The 22,251-nt window shown below is 37.5% G+C and overlaps 1 protein-coding gene across 1 annotated transcript in view; it reads left to right on the forward strand.

Moving 5' to 3' along the window:
* Positions 1-22,251, forward strand: part of TRPC4 (transient receptor potential cation channel subfamily C member 4) — a 131,327-nt gene that overhangs the window by 62,347 nt on the left and 46,729 nt on the right. Inside the window, exon 3 of the mRNA XM_005420798.2 lies at positions 8,154-8,672. Within this exon, the coding sequence (XP_005420855.1) occupies positions 8,154-8,672 (519 nt within the window). The remainder of the gene's footprint in view (positions 1-8,153; positions 8,673-22,251) is intronic.

Consider the following 22,251-nt stretch of genomic DNA (forward strand, 5'->3'; position numbering starts at 1 on the left):
GTGTTGACTTTACTCATCATGCAAACTCTGGGAGAGGTATATATGAGCTTTATCATGATGGACATAAGTAATTCAAGTTCCCCTTTAATCCTTTCCATAATAAGATCTTTCTTCTTTCTCAGCTCTCATATTTTTTCCAAACCATTTTACTTATCTTCTTTCACTGTCTCTTGAGTGAAAACAACCTTTTCTTGTCACTCCTCATTATGGGCAGTCGAGCAATGCCCAGACCTCGTACTAGAAACACTCCTTTACCTGTTTAAAAATTTTATGTGGAGAGAGCAAGTGTAAGTTCCATGGCTAAAAACAAATGCTAAATATCCTTGCAGTCTTCTATTGAGTGTCTACTTTTAAGCAATTTCCCACCCTTCCTCAAGCTATTGGCATTGACTGATGAAACAGCATATCCATTCACTCATAATGCTCACAGGAAAACATTTATTGGAAATGAGCAGTTTGATGTACAGGCGGTATTTTGGATCAGTTCTTTCAGAGTTACAGGGAGGACAAATAAAAAAAAACTTTAAAAAAAGAGAGAAAAATAAAGCACTGAAGTCCTTTGACATCAGTTCCACCCAACAAGTTCATGTACAAACCTATCAAATCCAATATCTTTTCCTCTGCTTCTGTCTGGAAACTGCTATCAATTAAGTTTACAGTATTCCCTTTCCATTCCATATTCTCTTTTTTCAAAGAAAAGAAATCTATAGTTTTTTACAGCAGGGATTATCCTGAAGAAAATAGTCAAACATTCTGCTTGTAAGCACCGGGAAGAAAATATAGACATGAATAACAGTCTACCAAGATTTGTCAGGAACAAAGCTTGCCATAACAATATAATTATTATTCATCACCAGATAGCAAGTTCTGTATGTTGGGGAAAATCAGTACATATCATATAGCTCGAGATTTGTAAGATTTCATAAACTGTCACTCAAAAGACAGTCTAAGAAAACCACACTCACAGGAGTTGCCCACAATACTTGGTGAAACAGGACATATGAATTCAACAGAGGGGTGAAATGAGCAGACCCCCTGCAGGGGTCTATCCCTATCAGTGCAATTATCCATGACATTTTAGATTAAATAGAGGGCCTGTTAATTAATTCTGTAGACAGCTGACAGTGTGGGGGGATCTCAAGGCTGTTGCAGGACACAATTAGCATCCAGGTTTTGGCAAACAAGTAATTATTTCTGTGAAAAATAAAAGAGTTCAGTAAGAAAAAATGTAAGGTTCTAAGTGGAGCAGAAATAATCAACCAAGTATGTCTTGGAATTGAAAACAATTAAGATAAAAGTTCTGCAGGGAATATTTAAACAAGACTAACACAAAAAGACTGGACAATACCATTTTACTGTTTGAAAGTCAGAATCACAGCTGATGATATCAGAATGAGCACAGATCATAGAATTGTAGAATCACCGAATGGATTCTACATGAGATGGAAGGGACCTTAAAGGGTGGAAGCTGGAAGGGATCTATCCTGTTCCAGACCCCATAAGGAAAGTCTGAGTGAAAACTTAGAAACTAAGCAAAGAAATGAAGTATTCTCTGTATTCACATTTCATAGAACAAGAATTTATGGGCTTACACTGCACAAAGGTAGAGCATATGAAGTATCAGAAACATTGTGAGGAAATGGTATGACATATCCACCCACCACTGCAGAGCTTTAGAAACAGATTGGTCAAATTCTTTTCCTTAATGTGTTACATTAATGCTTTTTGTGCAATGTGGCTGTCATGGAGACTGGAAGTGATCAGTCCATGATGTGACACTTGTGACACACAAATTGGTTCAGATGTAATAAGATGAGCATGAGCAAGCATTAGAAAGCTCACATCTTTAGGGTAGGTTAAGTGTAGCTGATAAAAAAAAAAACACATCCAAGGTTTTGTAAACTCAGCCTGAGCTTGGAAAAAAAAAAGAATTAAAATAACTCAATCTTGTACATTTAACTGTTCAAAATTCACAGACTTGTAAAAAAGCAAGCACTGAAACCTCCTTAAATATGACAGGGATTCTGTGTTACTACAAACATCCCTGTTCCAGTCATGTTCCAGCAAAGATGAAAGTAAATTTTTAGCAAAATAAATGGACATAATATTACATAAAACACTATTCTAAATGGGAGGAAGAGATCCTGTGCTAACAGTGATTCATATTACCAAATGAAGGCATTTAGGCCTGAGTCTTGGAAATATATTAAGACATGTGATGTACATTGAGAAGGGTTTACACAGAGGCAAGAATGTTGCCTTTTCCCCTTTACCAGGAGGAGACAGACTAAAAGTTAGCTCCTAAGGAGCACATTCAGCATTAACTGTTCTCAACCTCTTTTCTTCTTCTTTAACTGTTCTTACCCTTTTACACATACTGGAGAACTGGCCAAAATGATGAATGGAGTACTTTTGAAAAATACCTGTTTTGTATCCCAGCATGCAGGTTAGGAGGCAAAAGCCTTGGCTAGCTGAGGGTCAGTACCAGCATGAGCACAGCAATCAAGTTTTCAGCTAGTTAGTGCATGGCTTGTGTCTGAAGAATAACTTATGTTGAGCTCCATGCTAAGGAGTGTTTACCTTACCCAATTTCAGCTATATAAAATTAGATATATGTCTTGGGTTGCTTATCAGAGCTCCTCTCTGCTAGACACCTTTTCTGCATGACATGAAATACAATATTTTCACAGGATATTAGGGACATTTTGTAAAATTAATAGTTAGAATTGTCATAATCACATAGTATAATCACAATAATTTAATCTGGAAAAAAAGTGGGATTGGCCCTTCTTGTTGTTAGACCATAGGGAAAAATTGGAATAAAGGAACTTTTCAAGATAAACAAAAAAAACTCTGGAATACTTTGGTAAAAAATGTCCACACAAAAGTGTCTGATTTTTAATTATTATTTTTTGCTCTACCTACCTGGCTTTAATTCATAACTGGAATTACATCAGACTCCAGAGAAAAGAAATCTGGGAGTCAAGTATTAAGCATCTTGACAGTCCTGAGGTAAAATGCGCGTATGAAAATGTTAAAGGACAGAATTTGTAATTAAATCTTATGAAAGTATGCACATCCAGATATACTGAATATGAAAGTATGCATTATGAAAGTGTGCATTCTTAAATTACAATTTTACTAAAACATTTGCATTTAGTCCTTAGACTGTTATTTAATTATTAGTCAGCTTACAGTGCCTAAGACCCTCTTTTTTACTTGTTATGTGTCTGTTTCCTACAAAAAAGAAAAAAAAACTAGACGTGGTACATGGTGATAGAATTTAAACCAATGAAAGATAACATTTCAGTAGCAGATTAAGAGTGTGGTACGTATCATTAGGAAATGTGATGAGTTCAAGGACAATAAACAGGGAGGCCAGGGAAGTTGCCTCTGGAAAGCAGACAATGACTGTAGCAGATGGGTGTTGCATGGCTAGTGTCACACACCCTGCTCGGAAATGATGCTGTCCCTGAGCTCTGCTTGGCGTCTTCCATCCACTTGCCTGCCGTACATCCTTGATGTACAACTGCCTTACATCCAGCTGTACACTGCACAGTGAGCACCCTGGGGTGGGAGGAAGCACTTTGAGACAATCAGGAGCCACCACTGCAGTCCTGCTATTTTGTGTGGTCTTGTGAGGATAGTTTCAACATGAGTCTCAGGACCCCTCTAATGCTGTGACAGCTGATTTCAGGTTATCCTGACATGATACCTCTAAGTTATTCAGTGTATCTGGATGTATATTGGTGACTTAGTCCACGGTAAAGGAGTCGCAGTAGGAGGAATTTTTGAACCTTTCCCAGGGGAACTACTTCCATTGTCTTAACCGGGATGTATTTCAGGTGATACAATAATGATACAATAATAGCAAACCAAAGAAGAACTCAACAAACCAGAATGTAAAGCATGGAACCACGTATGCATAGGGATAACTCATGTGCTGTGGGCTGTTCAGAAATGTACAGTTAAGCAGTTTCAAGGTGTTTGACTGATGATGGCTATAGAGAATTAGTGATAAAGCAGCTGAGACTTTGATGACACACTTTAATAATACTGATTTCCTTATATAACCTGGTACTGCATGACATATGTATTCATCTTATCTGTCATATATTCTCTTTTTGCCTTTGCTTTAGATTTTTCCTCCAGTCATGCTGTCATGATGGACATGACTCAGAAATTTATTCCCCTAACTGCCTAAAACCAAGTAGGATTTTCTTTCATTTTCAAACGAAATACAAAATAATTGCAAATAAATAAACAAGGACAAGAGTCAGGGAACCTATCTGTTTGCCCAAGGAAATAGATTTCCATAGATTCTGAGCTCTTGCATTTAAACAACAGGTAAATGGACTTTGCAGTTTTCAATCTCTCTGTTGAGGTATTGCAATAATGAGAGCTATTATGAGAAATCTAGATGGAGAAAAAGACATGCATAGGGTTTATGTTTTTTGTTTTCCAAACTGACTGTTATATTTTTCTGTTTCCTGGATGTCTAAGAGATTATCAAAAATTGGTTTCTCCCTTGATGTTATGGGGACAGGAAAAAATCTCAGTCCTAACTGGCATTAATTTAACCTGGATTTCCCTTCCTGTCATAGCAAAAGACCTTGTCTTCACACAGACCATACCATTCCATACCATGGAATATAAACACATTGAAGAGGACCATTCCACTTGGTATCTAAAAGAATCGTTAGATATCCAAACCAGACTGACTCATTCCCACTTACAGTGAGTGCAGGGAAAAGAAATGCAACAAAAAAATCTTGTGCCCTTGAGTACTGACATGTTCAGACGTTGAGCTATCCTTTATTTTCTGTTTTGTTTTGTTGTTTGTTTTTTTTTTTGTCCACTAATTACATAGACATTCATAACAAATATATATATGTTCAGCTCTGTAAATAGTGTTGAAGTACAAATTCTTCACAAAATGTAAGACAGCAAAAAATTATTTGACTTTGCCAAGTTTAAGCAGCCTCAAACTTAGCTCGCTGACTCCAAAATGTATAATATAGTTACACTACTGCTGAGCCTTGAGAAGTCACAGTCAGTCAGTGACTGAAAGACCTAGTACCTTTCCATCCTCCAGGATTTAAGGAAGACTCAATTTTTTTCTGTGAGTGTTCTGTCAAGGGTTCCAAATGTGTGGCTAATATCAGTGTGTGCTGGTTATTTGGTTTGGTTCTCTTTAAAGAGAATTATTTTTAGTAGTTTGAAAGTAAAATTCATCCTAAGTCTGATAACTTAAGAGCAAGTACTCTGGGTCAGCCATTAGATGTTGAAATTTTCTGAATGCCATGAGAATGCTCATTTCTTCAAAGTTCAAAGGATACGTTCATTTTGCTTCAGATGAGGGAATAATTTGACCTTATTATTTTGATATTTTCTCTTCCATTTAAATTAGTACAAAGTCTTAAAATTTTGTAATTTTAAGGCAAAGGATCAGGGGTTAAAGTCATTATGTAATTAAAGTGGAAGTCTTAGGATTTGCCCTTTAAGTTTAAATGTTTCTGTAAGTTATGGCTGAAAAGATTTAATAAATACTTCTATATTTAGGTAAATTCTGATGCAATGAATTCCAAAGTGTCTGCATTATCCTTGAATCTGAGTTAGCTGAAGATGAAAGGTTTTGATAAGCTATGAGAAAAAGCAAGCAGCTTGTAAGGAAATGGATGCCATGTACAAGTCAGTCGCTGTAATGCCATGTCGTTTGAATGTGTCTTAATTTTTCAGAGCTTGCAGCTGATGATATATTTAAGACAGCCCTCAGTTCTGGCAGGGCTTGAAGCAAATGTTACTTCAGTACTGTCAGAAAGTAAAAAACTAGCAACATATGTAGTGACAGAGTTATACTCTGAGCAGTCAGTGAGTTTGAAGTTACAGCTTTCTGACCTTGCGTTTTCTGCCCTTGCAGCTCTCTTCTTCCCTCTCTGGTACCTTAAACCTGAGGCCAAGGGGGAGTCTCACTGCTTGTAGCAGACACTGTCAGAACACAACACATGCCTCTCTGTAAACCTTTTCAGCTCTATGATCACCCAAAATCTCATTTCTACTAATGCAAGGTTTGAATCTCTACCACCATTTTCATGCTGTTCTAGTCTCAAAATCACTGGCCAAACTAATAATTTAGAGAGCGTAACAAATGTGTTTGTGTGCTCACAGTGCTCTCTTTTTTCCTATACAATATGTAAGTAAAAGAGAAAACAAATCTAAGACTGCAATAGATTGTGAGAGAAAACATACATGGATTTCAAGCCCAGTTCACACTGGACAGGGATAATGATGTGGTCAGGGCACCTGGGCATCCCCAGGTGGGCTCTGTGCAGTGTGCAGCCAGGAGGTGACAGATGTCCCAGAGGTACTCTGGAAGAGACCTGACAGAGCAGCATGGGCAGAGCCACAGAGTCCTCTGGGAAGTCATATGTCCATAGTTGTGGTTTTTGGCCTGAGACCAGGAACAGCACACAGAGCTTCTGTTCTTTCTTGTACCCTAGTGTTCCTCCATCCATATGTACCTTCAGTATATTCTCAACTGGGTTCCTTACCTCGTGAGCAATATTTAACCAATGTTTCTCTGCACATGTTACACTGTTTGTGTCTCAGAATAAAGCAAGCAGAAGGGAAGTTGCACAGAAGCTGCTTGGCTCAGAACCACTGGTTGTAAGCACCCACCTCTGAGGATAGCTGCACCCTCTGCACAAGTTCATGAGGGTGGGTGTGCAAGCTCAGTCAGCCCACAGTCCTGTGCTAAAACAAACTCAGTCCCAGCCTGACTCAATGCCAAGCCATGTCTGAGTGCATGAGAGGGGAGAAAAGGGGTTTCTGCCTGTTGACTCCACATACCTTCTCAGAATCTGGCACAGTGTCTTAAGGTCAGCAATATGCTATGGCCAGGCAGGTTTTGCTATCCTAGGGATGTGTGATTACAGTCCTGAAGGCCAGATGTGCAGTCTTGACTTTCCACTCCCATTTTACCACTCTGACCCACTTGTGTTTTTTCCACCTGGCAGTGGGGTCATGGTGCTGTCATGACACTTGCATCAAAATTTTTTCCTCCCTGCGATGGGCATCTGTTTCTCTAGCCTTCAGATAACTTTGAGTCAAATGTTTTCCTTTCTTTCTTCCTCCTGAAAGAACATCCCTCAGAGCACCTCACTATGGTGCTCTGTGTATTGAGTTTGTACTTGGTTATTGAGCTGTGGACAAAAGTCAGTCTGTAAGTAATGATGCCAATATCATTTTTTTTGATTGGCATTGGCTAATTACGCTCACATTCTTAGTCATACTAATTGAACAAATTGTCTTGACCTGGGAAAGTCTTTGGAGTCTGGTAGTGTAAAATAAAGAGACAAGCTTAAAATGAAAAACCTTACAGTCTTCTGATAAAGAAGACTTAAAAAACAGAAACATGTATCAGAAGAGGCTTTAAAAATGGCCTCTGGGAATCTTTTTTCTACTAACTCCCCTGTTTTCCTATAAACAGAGTATGTTTCTTTGTGCAGGGGAATGTAGAACTGAGCCTTAAGACATTAAGCTCTTTGTGGCAAGTATCTTGGTTTCTCTACACAGCCTTATTTTCAACATTCTCTTTAAGAAAACACATATTTTCTTCTCATTTACTCATTTTCTTCTCATTTGCTCTTCTCATTTACTTGACCATTTTATTTTCTAAGTCTAACTTGCCTGTGTCCTGATCATTGCTTCCTTCAGAGATTCACAGTTATGTCCCCCATGCATTTTTTTTCCCTATGAAACTGAGACAAATCAGTGAGAAACAAGAAAAATTTTCCATCTTGCTCACCTCAAGGGAATGGGGAGGAGCATTTGTGTCTAACTTGTCCTTGTTTATCTAATAATTTGCTCCAGTAAATCATTGTCCATGGGTTGTTTATGTATAAATGGGTTCATTATGTATAAATGAACCTGTTTGTGTATAAACAGGTTCACACCCTGTTTATAGCAATTCATTAACTGGAAAGACACTATCTTAGCTAATTGAATTGTTATATTTAAAGAGTTTCCTTCAACTCTGGACAGAAATAAAGATCCAGCAGTAAGTGTATTACCTGGTAAACCATTTCTAGCTTAATTTTCTATAACTCTTGTTCAATGAGGAGGCCTGTAAGGGTTTTTGCCTTCTTTCACAGGTGCCACCAGTGCTTCTGGACAAGCAATTTTCAGAATTTACGCCGGATATCACACCTATTATTTTGGCTGCCCACACCAACAATTATGAAATCATAAAGCTCCTGGTTCAGAAAGGGGTGTCTGTGCCGAGGCCACACGAGGTGCGCTGTAACTGTGTCGAATGTGTCTCAAGCTCAGATGTGGACAGTCTCCGCCACTCTCGCTCCAGGCTCAATATCTACAAGGCTCTGGCAAGCCCATCATTGATTGCTTTGTCCAGTGAGGATCCTTTCCTTACTGCTTTTCAGCTGAGCTGGGAGCTGCAGGAACTGAGTAAAGTCGAAAATGAGTTTAAGTCAGAGTATGAGGAACTGTCACGGCAATGCAAGCAATTTGCAAAAGATCTCCTGGATCAGACACGGAGTTCCAGGGAATTGGAAATTATTCTTAATTACAGAGATGATAATAGCTTGATTGAAGAACAAAGTGGTAATGATCTTGCAAGATTGAAACTGGCAATTAAGTACCGTCAAAAAGAGGTGAGTGTGCTGGAGAATATATGAGTGTATTCAGTAGTAGTAATGTGATAGATAAGAGCCTGAAATATATCCTTTTAAGTGAGACAAATTTTTGCTTATCTTTTTTTTTGTTCTAGTAGGTTTCTGCTCTTTTTATAGTTTTAATTGGATGAATTTGAATGGTTGTTACAGTTTGATAGTATCAGAATTCAAAATGTTCTCTTCTAGCACAGATTCTATGAAACTTTTTTCTTTTACACCTGAATAGACATAGTCTTCACTAGTTGTACTCTGAAGTGCTCTTCAATAATAGAGTGAGAAATATATAAAGCATACTTTAAATTACCTTGGACTGTGTCTGACAGAAAAAGGCAGTTGTGTTTAAACACACTCTAGAGGTACCTCTGTAGAGATGTTTCTTCAAAAAGTAGCTATTACAGATACTGAAACAGAAGTTTCATAGCCATGCATGACTCCCAAAAATGTTGGCATTCAGATTCTCTTTTATAAAGAATTCAACATGGAAATACCTGGGTATTTGTGCCCATGGCAGTTAAAAGTTCATACATTTGCTTCACCAATGTGTACATTCGGTTGGAATCAGAGGATGTCTGCATATATTTTTAAAAGTACTGTGGTTCTTTTGTGTATGCAAAAGCAAAAGAAGCAAGACACAAAAATGAGTTAGGAAGACAGTTCCCCATGATATTTCCAAACCTTCACCTAGTCCCTGCATATCATTATGTCAGAATATGTTGTATTATCTTATTGGGAAACAGCAGATACCAAGTCAGCTGAGCTATGGAAGTTTATAGGCAAGACAAATGTAAGTATTTAGTATTTGTTCATATTCATTACAGCAAATGCTTAAAAAACTTCTGTGTTAAATTATATCGCTGCTAAATCTCTGTTCTGCAAAATATAATAGTAAATATGTTAAGTTATTAAATATGTTAGAAAGGTTTGAAGAAATAATACCCAAACATTTAATGATTCTTTTGTTCATTTGAAATATAATTTAGTAATCCTAAGAAGCTACTGTGGAGGTAGGGAACTACTGAAGTACTGATGGAAAAAAACCTCAATTAGTCTCTGACTTCATAAGTCTTCTAATAAGCATTTTTTCCCTCAGAAAATGTATTGCATAATTTTATGTTTTGTAGTATAATGTTTCAGGCAACATATTCACTGCCTTCATAAATTATTTTCAGATTGTACTTTGCCAGATTTAACAATCATTATTTCTATTTCTTTAAATGCCAGTCCTGTCTTACAGTCATATAAGAAGCTGAAGTTTGGACTTCTGTTTTCGCAAGGATTCATGCATTGAAATAAAATTCTGACCTCATTGTTTGCTTAGTTTTTTTTAAACCATAGCACAAAGCTTGAATTTTTTTAATTTGAGATGGAGACAGTGATAGGCATATGTAGGGTGAAATGTTTTTTATAGTTGCATCTGATTGCTGTGCCTAGTTAAGTTGCAATAATACAGCTGATTACATAATTGATTCTTCATAATAGAAAACATTAGGCCATACTGATTTAGTGAAAAAATTGGCGGATCTTTTCTATTTTACACACATTTTTCATTTCTGTAAATATTTCCCACTATCCCTACCATTTGATTCTCACTGAAGTAAAATCAAAGTTTACTAAATGTGTTCCACAATGTTTTCCATACTGGTGGCTGAAGCAAACAGTAGCCTCTGTAACTGTTCAGTTATTTCTGATCATTACTACAGTATTCTGGTAGGTGCACCTCTTAGTTTAAGAAACTAACCTCAGGCATAACAATTGCTTGCATTCTAGCTGTCCTGGTCCATATAGATCATGATAAAAATACGTCATCATGTTCTTTCTATTTCTTGTGTTAAGGATGTTACAGGAGACACAGCCTCCAGCTGAATCCAGCAGCCTCCAGGGTCAGGGGATTCTTTCAGTTTGGGCACTGAAACCCAGCCAGGAGCTCTTGATAGTACAGTGATTTAGGCAATATATTCACTGCTTTTATAAATTATTTTCAGATGGTTGTGTGCCAGACTTAACAATGACTATTTCTGTTGCTTTAAATGCCTCTCCTGCAGCAAAACAGCAAAACAGATAAGAATGTATTGTCTTCCCCTCTTATCTTACAACCCATCCCTAAAATCTCAGCCTTTATTCATGCTATTACCAAAGCACATTCTAACGCCATATTAGGGCTGAGGTCAGAGCTCCATAAGTAATCAATCAGGTCTGGTTGTCCAGAATGTCCAGTCTCAGTCCAAAAATTGCAGCTAAAAGTGACAAAATAATGAGGCATGTGTCCTTTTACACTGTTATTATGAATAATTGCTCAGGAGTTAAGTATTACTTTTTTCCTTTCAAGTTGAAAATAATACCAAAAATTATTAGCAGTAATTCCTTTTGGCATTTTAAGCAAGCAAACATATTAGAAATAAGTCCTGTAAAGGGGTGTGGTAGTCTTTGGGTAACATAACTTGGTTTAATCTCAAGACACAGGATGGTGTAGAACAGCAGATTTAGGGTATTTGTGGAAGCAAAGAAGTGGATGGTGAAGAATTTTCATTGTGTAAAGATATGAAAATTGACAAACATGAGTAAAGAAAATTACCAAGCTCAGAGTTTTTGAGGACTTTCCAAAATGACATGGTGCTTGAAATGTAGATCTCAAAATGCCTTATAATGAACAGAGAAAGTCCCTTGAAATTCATATGATTAGGCAGTGCTTGGTGTAGTGCTCTGCAAGCCCCTGGTATCACCCTGTATTTGTGGAAATTGAGAATGTACATTCATTTTTAGAGCTCACCATGTTCTCCACTTTGCTGCTGAAGTGGGCCTTCCACAAACCAAGAACATTATGCCAATTGGATTTAAGGTTCTCCACAGTGAAAGTTGCTCCTCTCTGCACTTCCATTCCTTTCACACTTGCCATAATACTGTGATTCTCATTCATGTGATGTCCAAAGGCATCTCAGTGATATCGATTCTCATTCCATGGAGTCAGGTCAGAGGTAACCTATAGTGCATTATCAACAAAGAAAATGCCGTCATAAAATCATCAGTCTTCTTAATTAATAACTAAGTAGGTTGAAAGATTTGTAGTCTCAAGTTTATCTTGCAGGATATTTCTGACACCTACTGTTTCCTGGGCTACAAACAACAGCAAACAAAGAGAGGTTCCCTGAAGTCACACAGCCACCCTGCACTGGGCACAGACATTTTGTTGTCCAATTACCTGCTGTTTAAAATTGTCTCAAGTAAGGGAGAGTTTGGTTTTAAGAAGGCTGCCGCAAATTCATTGGGGTAGATTCTAAGCACACAATGAGCAATGAGAAATAGGTTTCCCTGGTTTCTGAACCAAATGAAAATACTATCTGAATTAACTGCAGCTCCACATAAGGATGTAGAAGGCAAATCCCAAACTCTCTATGTGGTTCACAAGCAAATCTGAGTTCAAATTATTTGCAAACCTCTGGTGCAGCAATACAATCAAGTAGAAGTGAATAGTAGCTCTCTTTATTGATTAGTAAATAGTCATCTTTTCCACTCATTGTAAAATGTGTGTTTTCTTGTCATATATATTCAGAGTTTTCAAGAGAGGTATCACAGGAAAAACCCAGTTTCTGTCACTATCCAGTTAACTTTGTTTTAGCTTTGGTTCTGTTTAGGTATTAAGCAAATAACTACAAAAATTTGAAAAAGTGCTTACTACAATGCTTACTAATTTTCCCTTACATGTGAAATAAAGAAGGGGAGATTAATAGGGTCAATCAATACCATCTGGTTTCACTGTAAGTTTAACCAGTGTGATTTAAATACTTATACTAGTCTTTGATATCTCAGTTTCATTTTTGCCTCATGCTAAATGTCCCAGTTCGTTTAAGCTATGGCTGTATAAGCTCAAATAGAGTCACAGGATGAGGTTATAATTGTTGGTAGTACTGTCTTATTTTCCTTTGCTATTAGACGTTCTCATATCAAAACAGAAGAAATGGGAATTTTTGAGTATGTAACTGTTGAGCTTTTCGCTCTCACTTCTCAAATGGGCGCTGGCTGGTTTGGTTTGGATTCACTTTTTTATTTTTGTTTATCTTTTCCATTCTTAGGTTATGCTGATCATCTTTCTTTTCCTTGACAAATACACAATCTCTGGTAAATTTGGAATACCTTACATTGTAAATAGGATATAAAGAGGTTAAATTCTGCTCATTTCAAATTAGCAGTCTGGAAAGATTTTAATAAGCTTTTTTCTGCTTTTATCTTAAAAAACCTGAAGTAAATGTGTGGTATATCTATCTTCCATCCAGGGTTATGTATCATGATGAGACCTATCTAAAGAAGCCAGAACTAAGTTTTCTAAAGTTTTTCTGACCCTGAATTAACTTTTTTAAAGGTTTGATTTAAAAAATTCTAAATTTTACTTTCTCTCCCTGTTTACTAGACACACAGCTGCTAAACTACTAAAACTCTTCCAAATATCTCTAGTTGGACCTCTAGACACTCTCCCTTCCCACAGGCAGGACTTTTTTTTTCTGAGTTGTGAGCAGCTGCAGAACATGTACTAGCAAAGGACAGAGTGAAAAAGGGAGTGAGTTTAACAATTTGATGTATTTAAAGAATTAACAAGTGTTCAGGCCTTATTGGAAAGAATTTCAGGGAAAATGTTTCAGGGAAATCAGCATCAAACTAAATTAAATACTAAATACAATAATATGATATTCAGATTTCCTGCATCAATTCAATGTTTCTAGGAAAGTGATGCTGAAAGATAAAAAAAAAGTTGTTTGGTTTTGATAATAAAAACCATCTGTTTGCTTCGGCTCAAAAGAGGACTTTTTAAAAAGGAATCATGAGTTCTTCCTAGTTTTCTATGCAAAATACAGCCTCAGTGAAACAAAAATGTTTCACAATAATGTCAGAAATTCAGTGAAATTTTCAATGAAAACATGTCTAGTCATTTCAAATCTGTTATTTCATGTCAGTGTCTAAACACTTCATTACAATAAAATAAAGGATTTTGTCTGCAGTTACTTGTAAATCCACTTGGACTTTGACATGTTTGCCAATTAAATTCTTATAGCTAGTATCATCCATATCACATTATCACAGAAACCAGTGTAGGCATGATAGAAAGCAAGAGTTACTGATTTTCAAAACTGTTTTAGCAATTCCTAGAGAAAAATAATTTTAAACTACTGAAATGAAAAGTTGCTATGTTCTTAATAATGTTTTTAATGTTTAATTATAATGAATTGCTCATAAAAGTCTTTCAGATGCAAAAACATGAACTACTGATTCTGTAAGCAGGAACGACTTCAGAAAAAAAACATCTTAAGGATTGTTCTGTGTTTAAAATTAGCCCACACCTGAAACATAAGCAGAAACACAGTGGCCATGTGTAGCAAGTCACTGTGTATATGAGTGTTTGTCAAAAGGCTGCAAAGGTACGCTCAGAAGTCTCCATGTAAAAAATAACAAAACCTCACAAAAAGCAGACTCTGATAATATTTGGACATTTTTGACACCAAAGGAAGACATGTTTAGTCTATGAATTGCATAACTGAGAGGAGTGATATATACACGTTTGGGTCCATGTCTCCAGAAGACCCATTTCTGCAGACTCTCAGCTACAGCACTCAAAAAATTTGACAAACATTTTTCCATGCTAGAGTCAGGTACTCTAAACTAGGTCATATGTTTGCTTTGTAAATCATGTAAAAGTCTCCATGTTTATAGATAAGAAGTCTACAGATCATTAAATAGTATGAATTAGGTAAGATTATCTGCTACACATACAAAGCCTTCTACTTGGTTATAGAATCCTTTCAGTTGGAAGAAAACTTAAATTCCAGTTATTAACTCAGCACTGCTGAGTCCACCACTAAACCACGTCCCTCAGTGTCACATATACATGTCTTTTGAATACTTCCAGGGATAGTGACTCAACCATTTCCCTGAGCATCCTGTTCCAGTTCTTGACTAGCCTTCTGGTGAAGAAATTTTTTCCCAACATCCAATCTAAACCCCCCCAGTGCAATTTGAGATAATTCCCTCTCATTCTATCACTCAGAAGAAGAGACTGACCTCCACCTCACCACAACCTCCTACTCTCCAGGCTAAACAACCCCGGTTCCCTCAGCCGCCCTTCATGAGACTTATGTTCCACACCCTTCTCCTGCTCCGTTTCCCCTCTCTGGACACACTCCAGCGCTTCAATGTCCTTATTGTAGTGAGGGGCTCAAAACTGAACACAGGATTGGAGGCCTCAGCAGTGCTGAGTATGGAGGGGTCAATCACAGCCCTAGTCCTGCTGGCCACACTAATGCTGGTACAGGCCAGGTGACAGTGGCCTTCTTGGCCACCTGGGCACACCATTTTCATTATGGTAGGACCTTTGGATTAACTCTCCTGGTCTTCACCAACTGATGATACCCAGAATGGCCACAAATCATCCTTGTGGAACCACTTGCTGTTGGCTTCAATCCATTGATCCAGCTTTTACAGATCCCTCTGTAGGACCTTCCTGTTCTCCAGCAGAACAACACGCTTTCCCAGCTTGGTGTCTTCTGCAAACTGACTGAGGGTGCAGTTAATGCCCTCATCCAGATCATTGAAAACATATTAAACAGGACTGGCCCCAACACTGAACACTGGGGTCACCACTAGTGACCAGCTACCAACTGGATATAATTCAGTTCACCACCATTCTCTGGGCCCAGTCATCCAAACAGTTTTTTAAGCTGTGAAGGGTATTCCCATCCAGGCCATGACCTTCCAGTTTCTCCAGCAGGAACACTGTGGGAAATGGTGTCAAAGGCTTTACTGAAGTCCAGGTGGCCAATAGCGACAGCCTTCCCTCATTCAGGTCACCTTGTTATAGAAGTCACACAGTCAAGCAGGACTAAATGAGATGTAGGTGTCCCTGTGGAAGATGTACTTACTGCTGCTAGGAAAAAATGTTCTAAATCACAGGTCACATCTGCTTAATACAGCATTTAGTTGTGGTGAAACAATTTTCCTAGAATATGTGAACAAATTCCTTATAGAGTCAATAGACAGAGGTATGCACAGAGGGAGATCCTGTCTGTTCAAGATAAGATGTCTAAGTTCATTCCAGAGACATCTCTCTCTGGTTCTGTGGCTGGATAAAGAAACAGTGTGCTTCATTTAGAAGAATTACTTCACTAGGCATTGAAAATGTATAAGCAAGTTAGACAATTTACTGCATCAACTGCAATTTCTACACTGTGGTAACAGAGACTTTGAATTCTGTAGGCACAGAGCCCACATAAGGGGAAATTAATTTCAGCAATAAGTAATTAATGGTGTCTCAGGAGTCATCAATAACATTTAAATGCTATATGCTACACACAGGTTGCAACCTTCTCATCACAATTCTAGTTAAACTATTAATGAACTAAGATCAGCGACTTTTTTATTTCAAACACTTGATGGAAGTAATTAACTCAAAGATGAAACTTTCTGTTAGTGAAGTACCGTGGAAATCTCTCATTTCAATTGCTTTTCTGCATCTTCATTATAGGAAATGTTTTTGGGATATCTGCCTCAAACAGGAAAAAAAAGTTCTTCAAACCTCTAACCAGCAGTGCAAAACCATTCTGTTGAGACTGGCAGCAGCAGAAGTTGGTTTGAAGGAGTCCCTGCTGATGCACCTACAAGCTTCCCTACAAACTTGGGATAGATTTAGGACCATGTCACAAAGTGTTCTGTCCTTCTGTCCAAAAACTAACTAATCCATTCCTGTGCTAGATTTAACTGGCCTAAAATAAGAGCGACTGAGGCACATTTGAACATGCTGACAGTGAAGCTTCTACATGCTGTTGCAGTGACATTTTTTCCATTGTCTGCCTCTCTCCATTGAGTGTTTATTGAACAATAAAACAAGATAGCCAAAGCAAACTTGTTTTAGGCCTGTCTGCTCATTCTTTTAATCTGTCTTCTCTTTGTTCCACCAGATGTCCGCAGAGAAATCTTCACTTCCTTCCTTACCCCTTCCTTGATTTAGTGTAAGCCTTAGCTATCAAGATAAAATAGCAAAGGGTGTCTTCATCCATTGCCTCCATCAATATGTGCACCCATTGTCAAACAAAAGGTTCATGAGAAAAACAAATGTTTTTGTTTATCTGATCTCCAAAGAGATCAGATCTGTATATATTCAGTTGATTAGAGAATATTACTTTCTAAACTTTCCAGCTCCAGGAACTAAAGTAGAAAATTTAGGAGAGATGTTCAATATGGCAGTGGTTTGACAAAGTGAAACTTGGATTTTGAAAGTCATATAGGCTTCAAATGTGAGTGCTGGCATTTGAACTTGTAGGGTATTTTTCAAAGAAGGAAAATGTTTACATGAAACTATCAACAAGCCCTCCTTGCAGAGACATTTGGCTTTCTTCTATAAATAATAGGATGATATTCTTCAGGGTTGAAATATGTTGGTTCTTGAGATCCTATTTTGCAGAAATAAGACATTTTAAGAAAAGATTTCAAGAAATTGAAAACTCTTTTAATTATGGAGAAAATAGTCTCACTTGTTGGTGAGCACTTGCAAACTAGAAAGGACTTGATAAGGAAGGATTTTGCAAAATGTTTGGTAGAATGTTCTGGGAAGAGCCAAGGTGAATACATATGAATAGGAGAAGAAAGAAATCCAGAGTTGAACATCATCTGCTATGTTATTACATTATTACATCAAATCATGGCTTTTATTCTTTGAGTTTGTTTCATTCTTGAGTAGTATTGGATAAATGTGAGGGTCTTTAACATCTGTGGGAGAGAAAGACCAATGCAGATCTTCAGAAAGTAGAAATTACTGAAGGTCTACAGAGTACAACATGCGTATGCTATGTTGGTCAAGTACAAGGTCTGGCTTTTTAGGTTTTTTATGTGGATGAAGAGGACATGTTTTACTCTGCCTGCTGTACATAAAAGACAATAATGTTTAATTATCAGCATAACGCAGTTGTTTAGATTAGAGGTTGTTCTAAATAGCTGACCTTAAGGGCTTTATTAGCAGCTCTGTTAAGGTTCACAAAAAGACATGACTCGCTTGCATGGCATTTGACATTAAGACAAGCTGAAAGTGTAACATCATGTAAAAACAGTTTGACACATTATTAATAAAATTAGTTCAGGTGCTTGTTTCTGCCTTCAGAATAGCACACAGAAAGAAACTAGAAAAAGCCATTCCTGTACTGTGCTTGTGCTGTGAGTTTCTGACTCATTGCACATAACCTCAGGTTTTTAACTACAGCACCTATGTCAGCAGCCCAGCCTTGGGTTCCTTCATCATTGATGGGAAGAGACAGACATTTCCAGGCAACTCAGGCCATCTGAGAGCCAAATAATTTTTGTCACTACCTATCTTCCTTGCAATTATTTTAGAGGTGACAAAGGACTAGGATAAAAAGAATAGCATATAATTTCTGGAAGATAACTAACAGTGAATATTTTTTAAGTCTTGATATTCTGTTTCTCTGAGACCCAGAAGAAGCCTTTAAGATGAAATGGTGAACCTGTTTACAGGAACCCCTTCTAATGCACTGTGTGATCTAAGGGTCTGCCTGGAGAAGTAAGCATGATGCAAAGCTGCATTTCAGGGTTTTGGTCTGAGGGAAAAATCCTCAATTTTACATAAAGATGCTGAAGATCAGATGGAAAGTTTTGCAAGAGGGAACTGTTAGAGCTATGTTACAGCCTGCAAGATTGCCCTTGTGTTGAGACACTTCTTCATCATTATTTCCAAAGCTGAAACTTCTAGTGAATTTATTCAAAACCAGTCAAAATCCTGAAATAAAGGATTTTATATACCGTGAAAAAAATACTTTATTTCACTGCATGTGGCCTTATTCTCAATAAAAATGTGTTAATCAAATAACATTAAAGGTAAGTAGCATAATAACACTTAAATGAGGAGAAATAATTGTTTTCATAGTAAATTAAGGTTATGTCTTCCTAACCTGGCTATGAAAAAAAACCTTGTCCTGTACTAAACCTTGACAAAAGTAGCCTGGCAAGAGGAGCACATTTTCTTTTCAGACTGATCTTTTCAGGTATTATCTGCAAATTATAGTGCGCGAATGATGGTCAAACAATACTTAAGGCTATATTGGTTTGAGGTTGTCCTGCTTTTCTGGTGCAACTTTCAGCTGGAGTGAACATACTTGTTGTGTTTTCACCCCATCTGACAAGTAAGCACCACACAACTGCTTGCTCACTCTCCCTCAGTGGCATGGGGAGAGAATTAGAAGAGTAAAATGGAGAAAACTCATGGGTTAAGATAAAGGCAGTTTAATAAATAAAGCAGAAGCCACCCACGCATGCAAAGCAAAAGAAGGAGCTCACTCCCTGCTGAGGTCCCTTCTAGACTGGTTTTTCTGTGATCTGATGACAGCAGCTGAGGGGCCATACGCGATGTAGCCGGTGTGCTGGGAAGTCTCTGTCATCAAGTGTACAGAGGATGACACATACTTGTCTCTCTTGCCTCTCTTCTCCTGTGGTGTTAAGGAATCTGGCAACCTTAGTCTTTCTCATGTGTGTTTGCCAGTATATAACCTGGCATCTCTGCTGAAAGCATAAAGAAAAACCCTAAATAGATTTTAAGGGTTCAGAAACAGTATTTTTGTTCTTACTAATATTGCAGCAGTACTCCAGGGATATTTAACTTCCCAAATAGCTCAATGAGTTTCAAGTAATCAAGCAATATGAATTTTCAAGTGACTGAGGAAGGAAAAGGGTGGATTGCTATAAAATTATTTATTACATCAGAAGATAGAATGACAAAGTGTTCAGTTTACAGATATTCTTTTCACAGGGAAAAAACCACAAATATTTATATTAGAAAAAAAAGTACTGAAACGAACAACATAATTAAACAGTGAACTATTTAGCAAATTTATACTATTCTTCATAGACCAACTTTTCAACAGATATGATTATTGACTTAAAACATTTAGGTGAAAATTATTATCCTATAATTTTCATAAAGAAAACCTAGGAAAAGAAGTTCCCTTCCTTCCTGCTTTCCTTCCTTTACAAATGCAATCAATGTAAATTGACCCATCATAATACTGCCAATATAAATACTCTCTCAATAAAAAAACATAAATATTATTCTCTAACCTTGTGTCCTTTGGCTTCTCTCCTCACTCCGTTTCCATGGAAAAGCTGGGGTTTGTAACAAGCTTAGTAAACTCAGTACTTCAGAGAAAGATATTTTCCCCAAGCATTAGTGATAATATTTTTGCCATCAAGTCTTCTTTTTCCAAAGAGGAGGTGAGTTTTTACCTTTGTGAGCTGTCAAGATTAGAGAATTAAGGGGTTTGTGTGTCAGATCCCTTGTCAGAGTTTCTAAAATTCCCCAGATTAAAACACTGGTGTTGGATTATCTTTGAAGTTCTAGAATGAAGCAATAAAGGAGCTTGCAGTTAAATCTTAGAGAGTGCTGCAGCTGTTTCCCTGCACAATTGCAATATGATTTAGTTTCCTATTTAGTTTACTAAATAGTTATGAAGATTGGAGGTTTTTGTCTACCATTCCTCTCAGCCTCTCACTGAAGCATTGGGATGCTGAAGAAATCACCAGTTTTTTCTGTGTTGATAGCGGCTGGATTTGAGAGAGCTATGGATTCTGTCAGGGTTGGTACTAACTGGCACAGAGTGGACAGCAGTAAGTAATAAAGAGACACTGGAGTCTTACCACCATAACCTCAGCAAGTAGGTATTTTGGGTGTAAATTTAAAAGGGTTGTGTGATACAGAAGATGTTTTGCATCCTGACTACAGTCTTTGATGATATTACTAAGAGATCTTTAGAGATGCAGGCTGGATTTTGTGGAGAAAAAGATGACTGATGATAATAGTAGCTCAGGATATTCGTAGCTCAGGAGTGGCCTCTATGGAGGCCAGAATGGCCTCTGTGGATCACAGCAGAAGTCTTCAACCCAGCTGATTTTGTTAAATCCTGTATGTTGTATATAGGATGATAAAGGTACACATGTGATCTAAATTTAAATTGCATGTCACAGGGGAGCTTAAGGGGTTTTTGTATGCTTACTTGGGCTTTTTCCTCTCTGTACTCACTCATGTTTTATTATACAATAAGTTTCTTTATTCTTAATTTTAATGTATCACTACTCTCAAATAAATTTCAGTTTAAAGAATCAAACTTTCATGCATATTATCGGGAAACATCACAGAAGAGTGAAAAAAAAAGCAAAAGAAAATATTTCTTCAGAGTACTAGTATCTTTCACAAAGATTAAAGAACCCCTCTTTCTTAGAAATATACCCTTTATGACTTGCTGGAGCAGAGGCCAGGGCATGTGACATGCAGGCAGTGACAACAGCCTATGAAGTATATTTCTCTGACAGTGAACAAATTGCCTTTGATTTGTCGAGGAAGAATGTAGGCTCAGACCTTCAGGGACTGAAAAAACTTTGTTTATATCCTTCCACGTATTCTTCTTTCACCTCTAGCTTTTAACAAATGGCCATTTTCTTCCAAACTTTAAGAGAAAATATATTCCTTTACCTGGTAGTACAAGCGGATGTATTATGCCCTATCTCCATAAGAGAATGCTATGGAATCTCGGCAAACAAAAACATTCCCCGAGTTATCCAGTTACTAGAAGCATGCAAAAAGTTTTGGAAACACCAATCTAACACAGAAATGTATAATGTAAAAATCAATAAAATATTGAGCAAGGAACTGGACTTTGAAAGGTTGCCTGTACTGCTAAATGCAAGCAGACCATAGCCTGACATGATGACTGAGTGATGCTAAGGGATTTGTATTCAGGCTTCAAAAAGTTGCAGATTTTCCTTGCACAGGCCTGTCTGGAGAAACAAAAAATGGAGCTAGGCAAGAGACAATAGGTAGTGGGGATGAATGGGGTCAAATGCTCAGACTCAGCCACTGATTTTTTCAGTGTAGATGAGGCCTGAACATCCTTAAAAGTGATGCTTATGTAATTCTCAATTAAAATTGGCTCTTTATTGATTCCTTCCTCACTCTGGTTCTTCACCATGAAAGAAACCAGCAGTGTCCAGACATCTTTACAACAACAGTGAGAGTAACTCCAGGTTTTTGAGATACCAAACTCTAATGTTTTGCCACAAATTACAGAGCTTCATAAGAGGAAAGAACAATCCAAAGCTGTTCTTATCTATCCAGGCCGGCAGATGCTTCATACGCAGATTTTCATTAACGGCTGTAGTAGGTATCTTCCCATTACATGAAAGCAAAGTATTTCATAGGTCTGTTCCTAAGAGAAGGTAATTTTCTTTAACCACAACCTGTTGTTAGGTGTAAAAGAGCTTTTCGAAAGCAATACTTTGGAGCAAGCAATTATACTCCCCTGAAATAGTTTCCAAGATTAATATTTTGTGTTTAAATGCAGAAGCTGCACATGGCTGTACTTGACTGATAAAACAGATGCATCTGTTAGAGACTCACATGCATTTCTCCTGAAAATGGTCTCAGAGTAATGCTCACTGAGCATCCTTGCCAAAGACTTTTTATTTCAGTTTATCTTTGTGTAGGAACTGGGTGATTAATCTGATTTCTCTGCTCTCAACATTC

Source organism: Geospiza fortis, unplaced genomic scaffold, assembly GCF_000277835.1.
Source record: "Geospiza fortis unplaced genomic scaffold, GeoFor_1.0 scaffold194, whole genome shotgun sequence".
Taxonomy (NCBI): Eukaryota; Metazoa; Chordata; class Aves; order Passeriformes; family Thraupidae; genus Geospiza; species Geospiza fortis.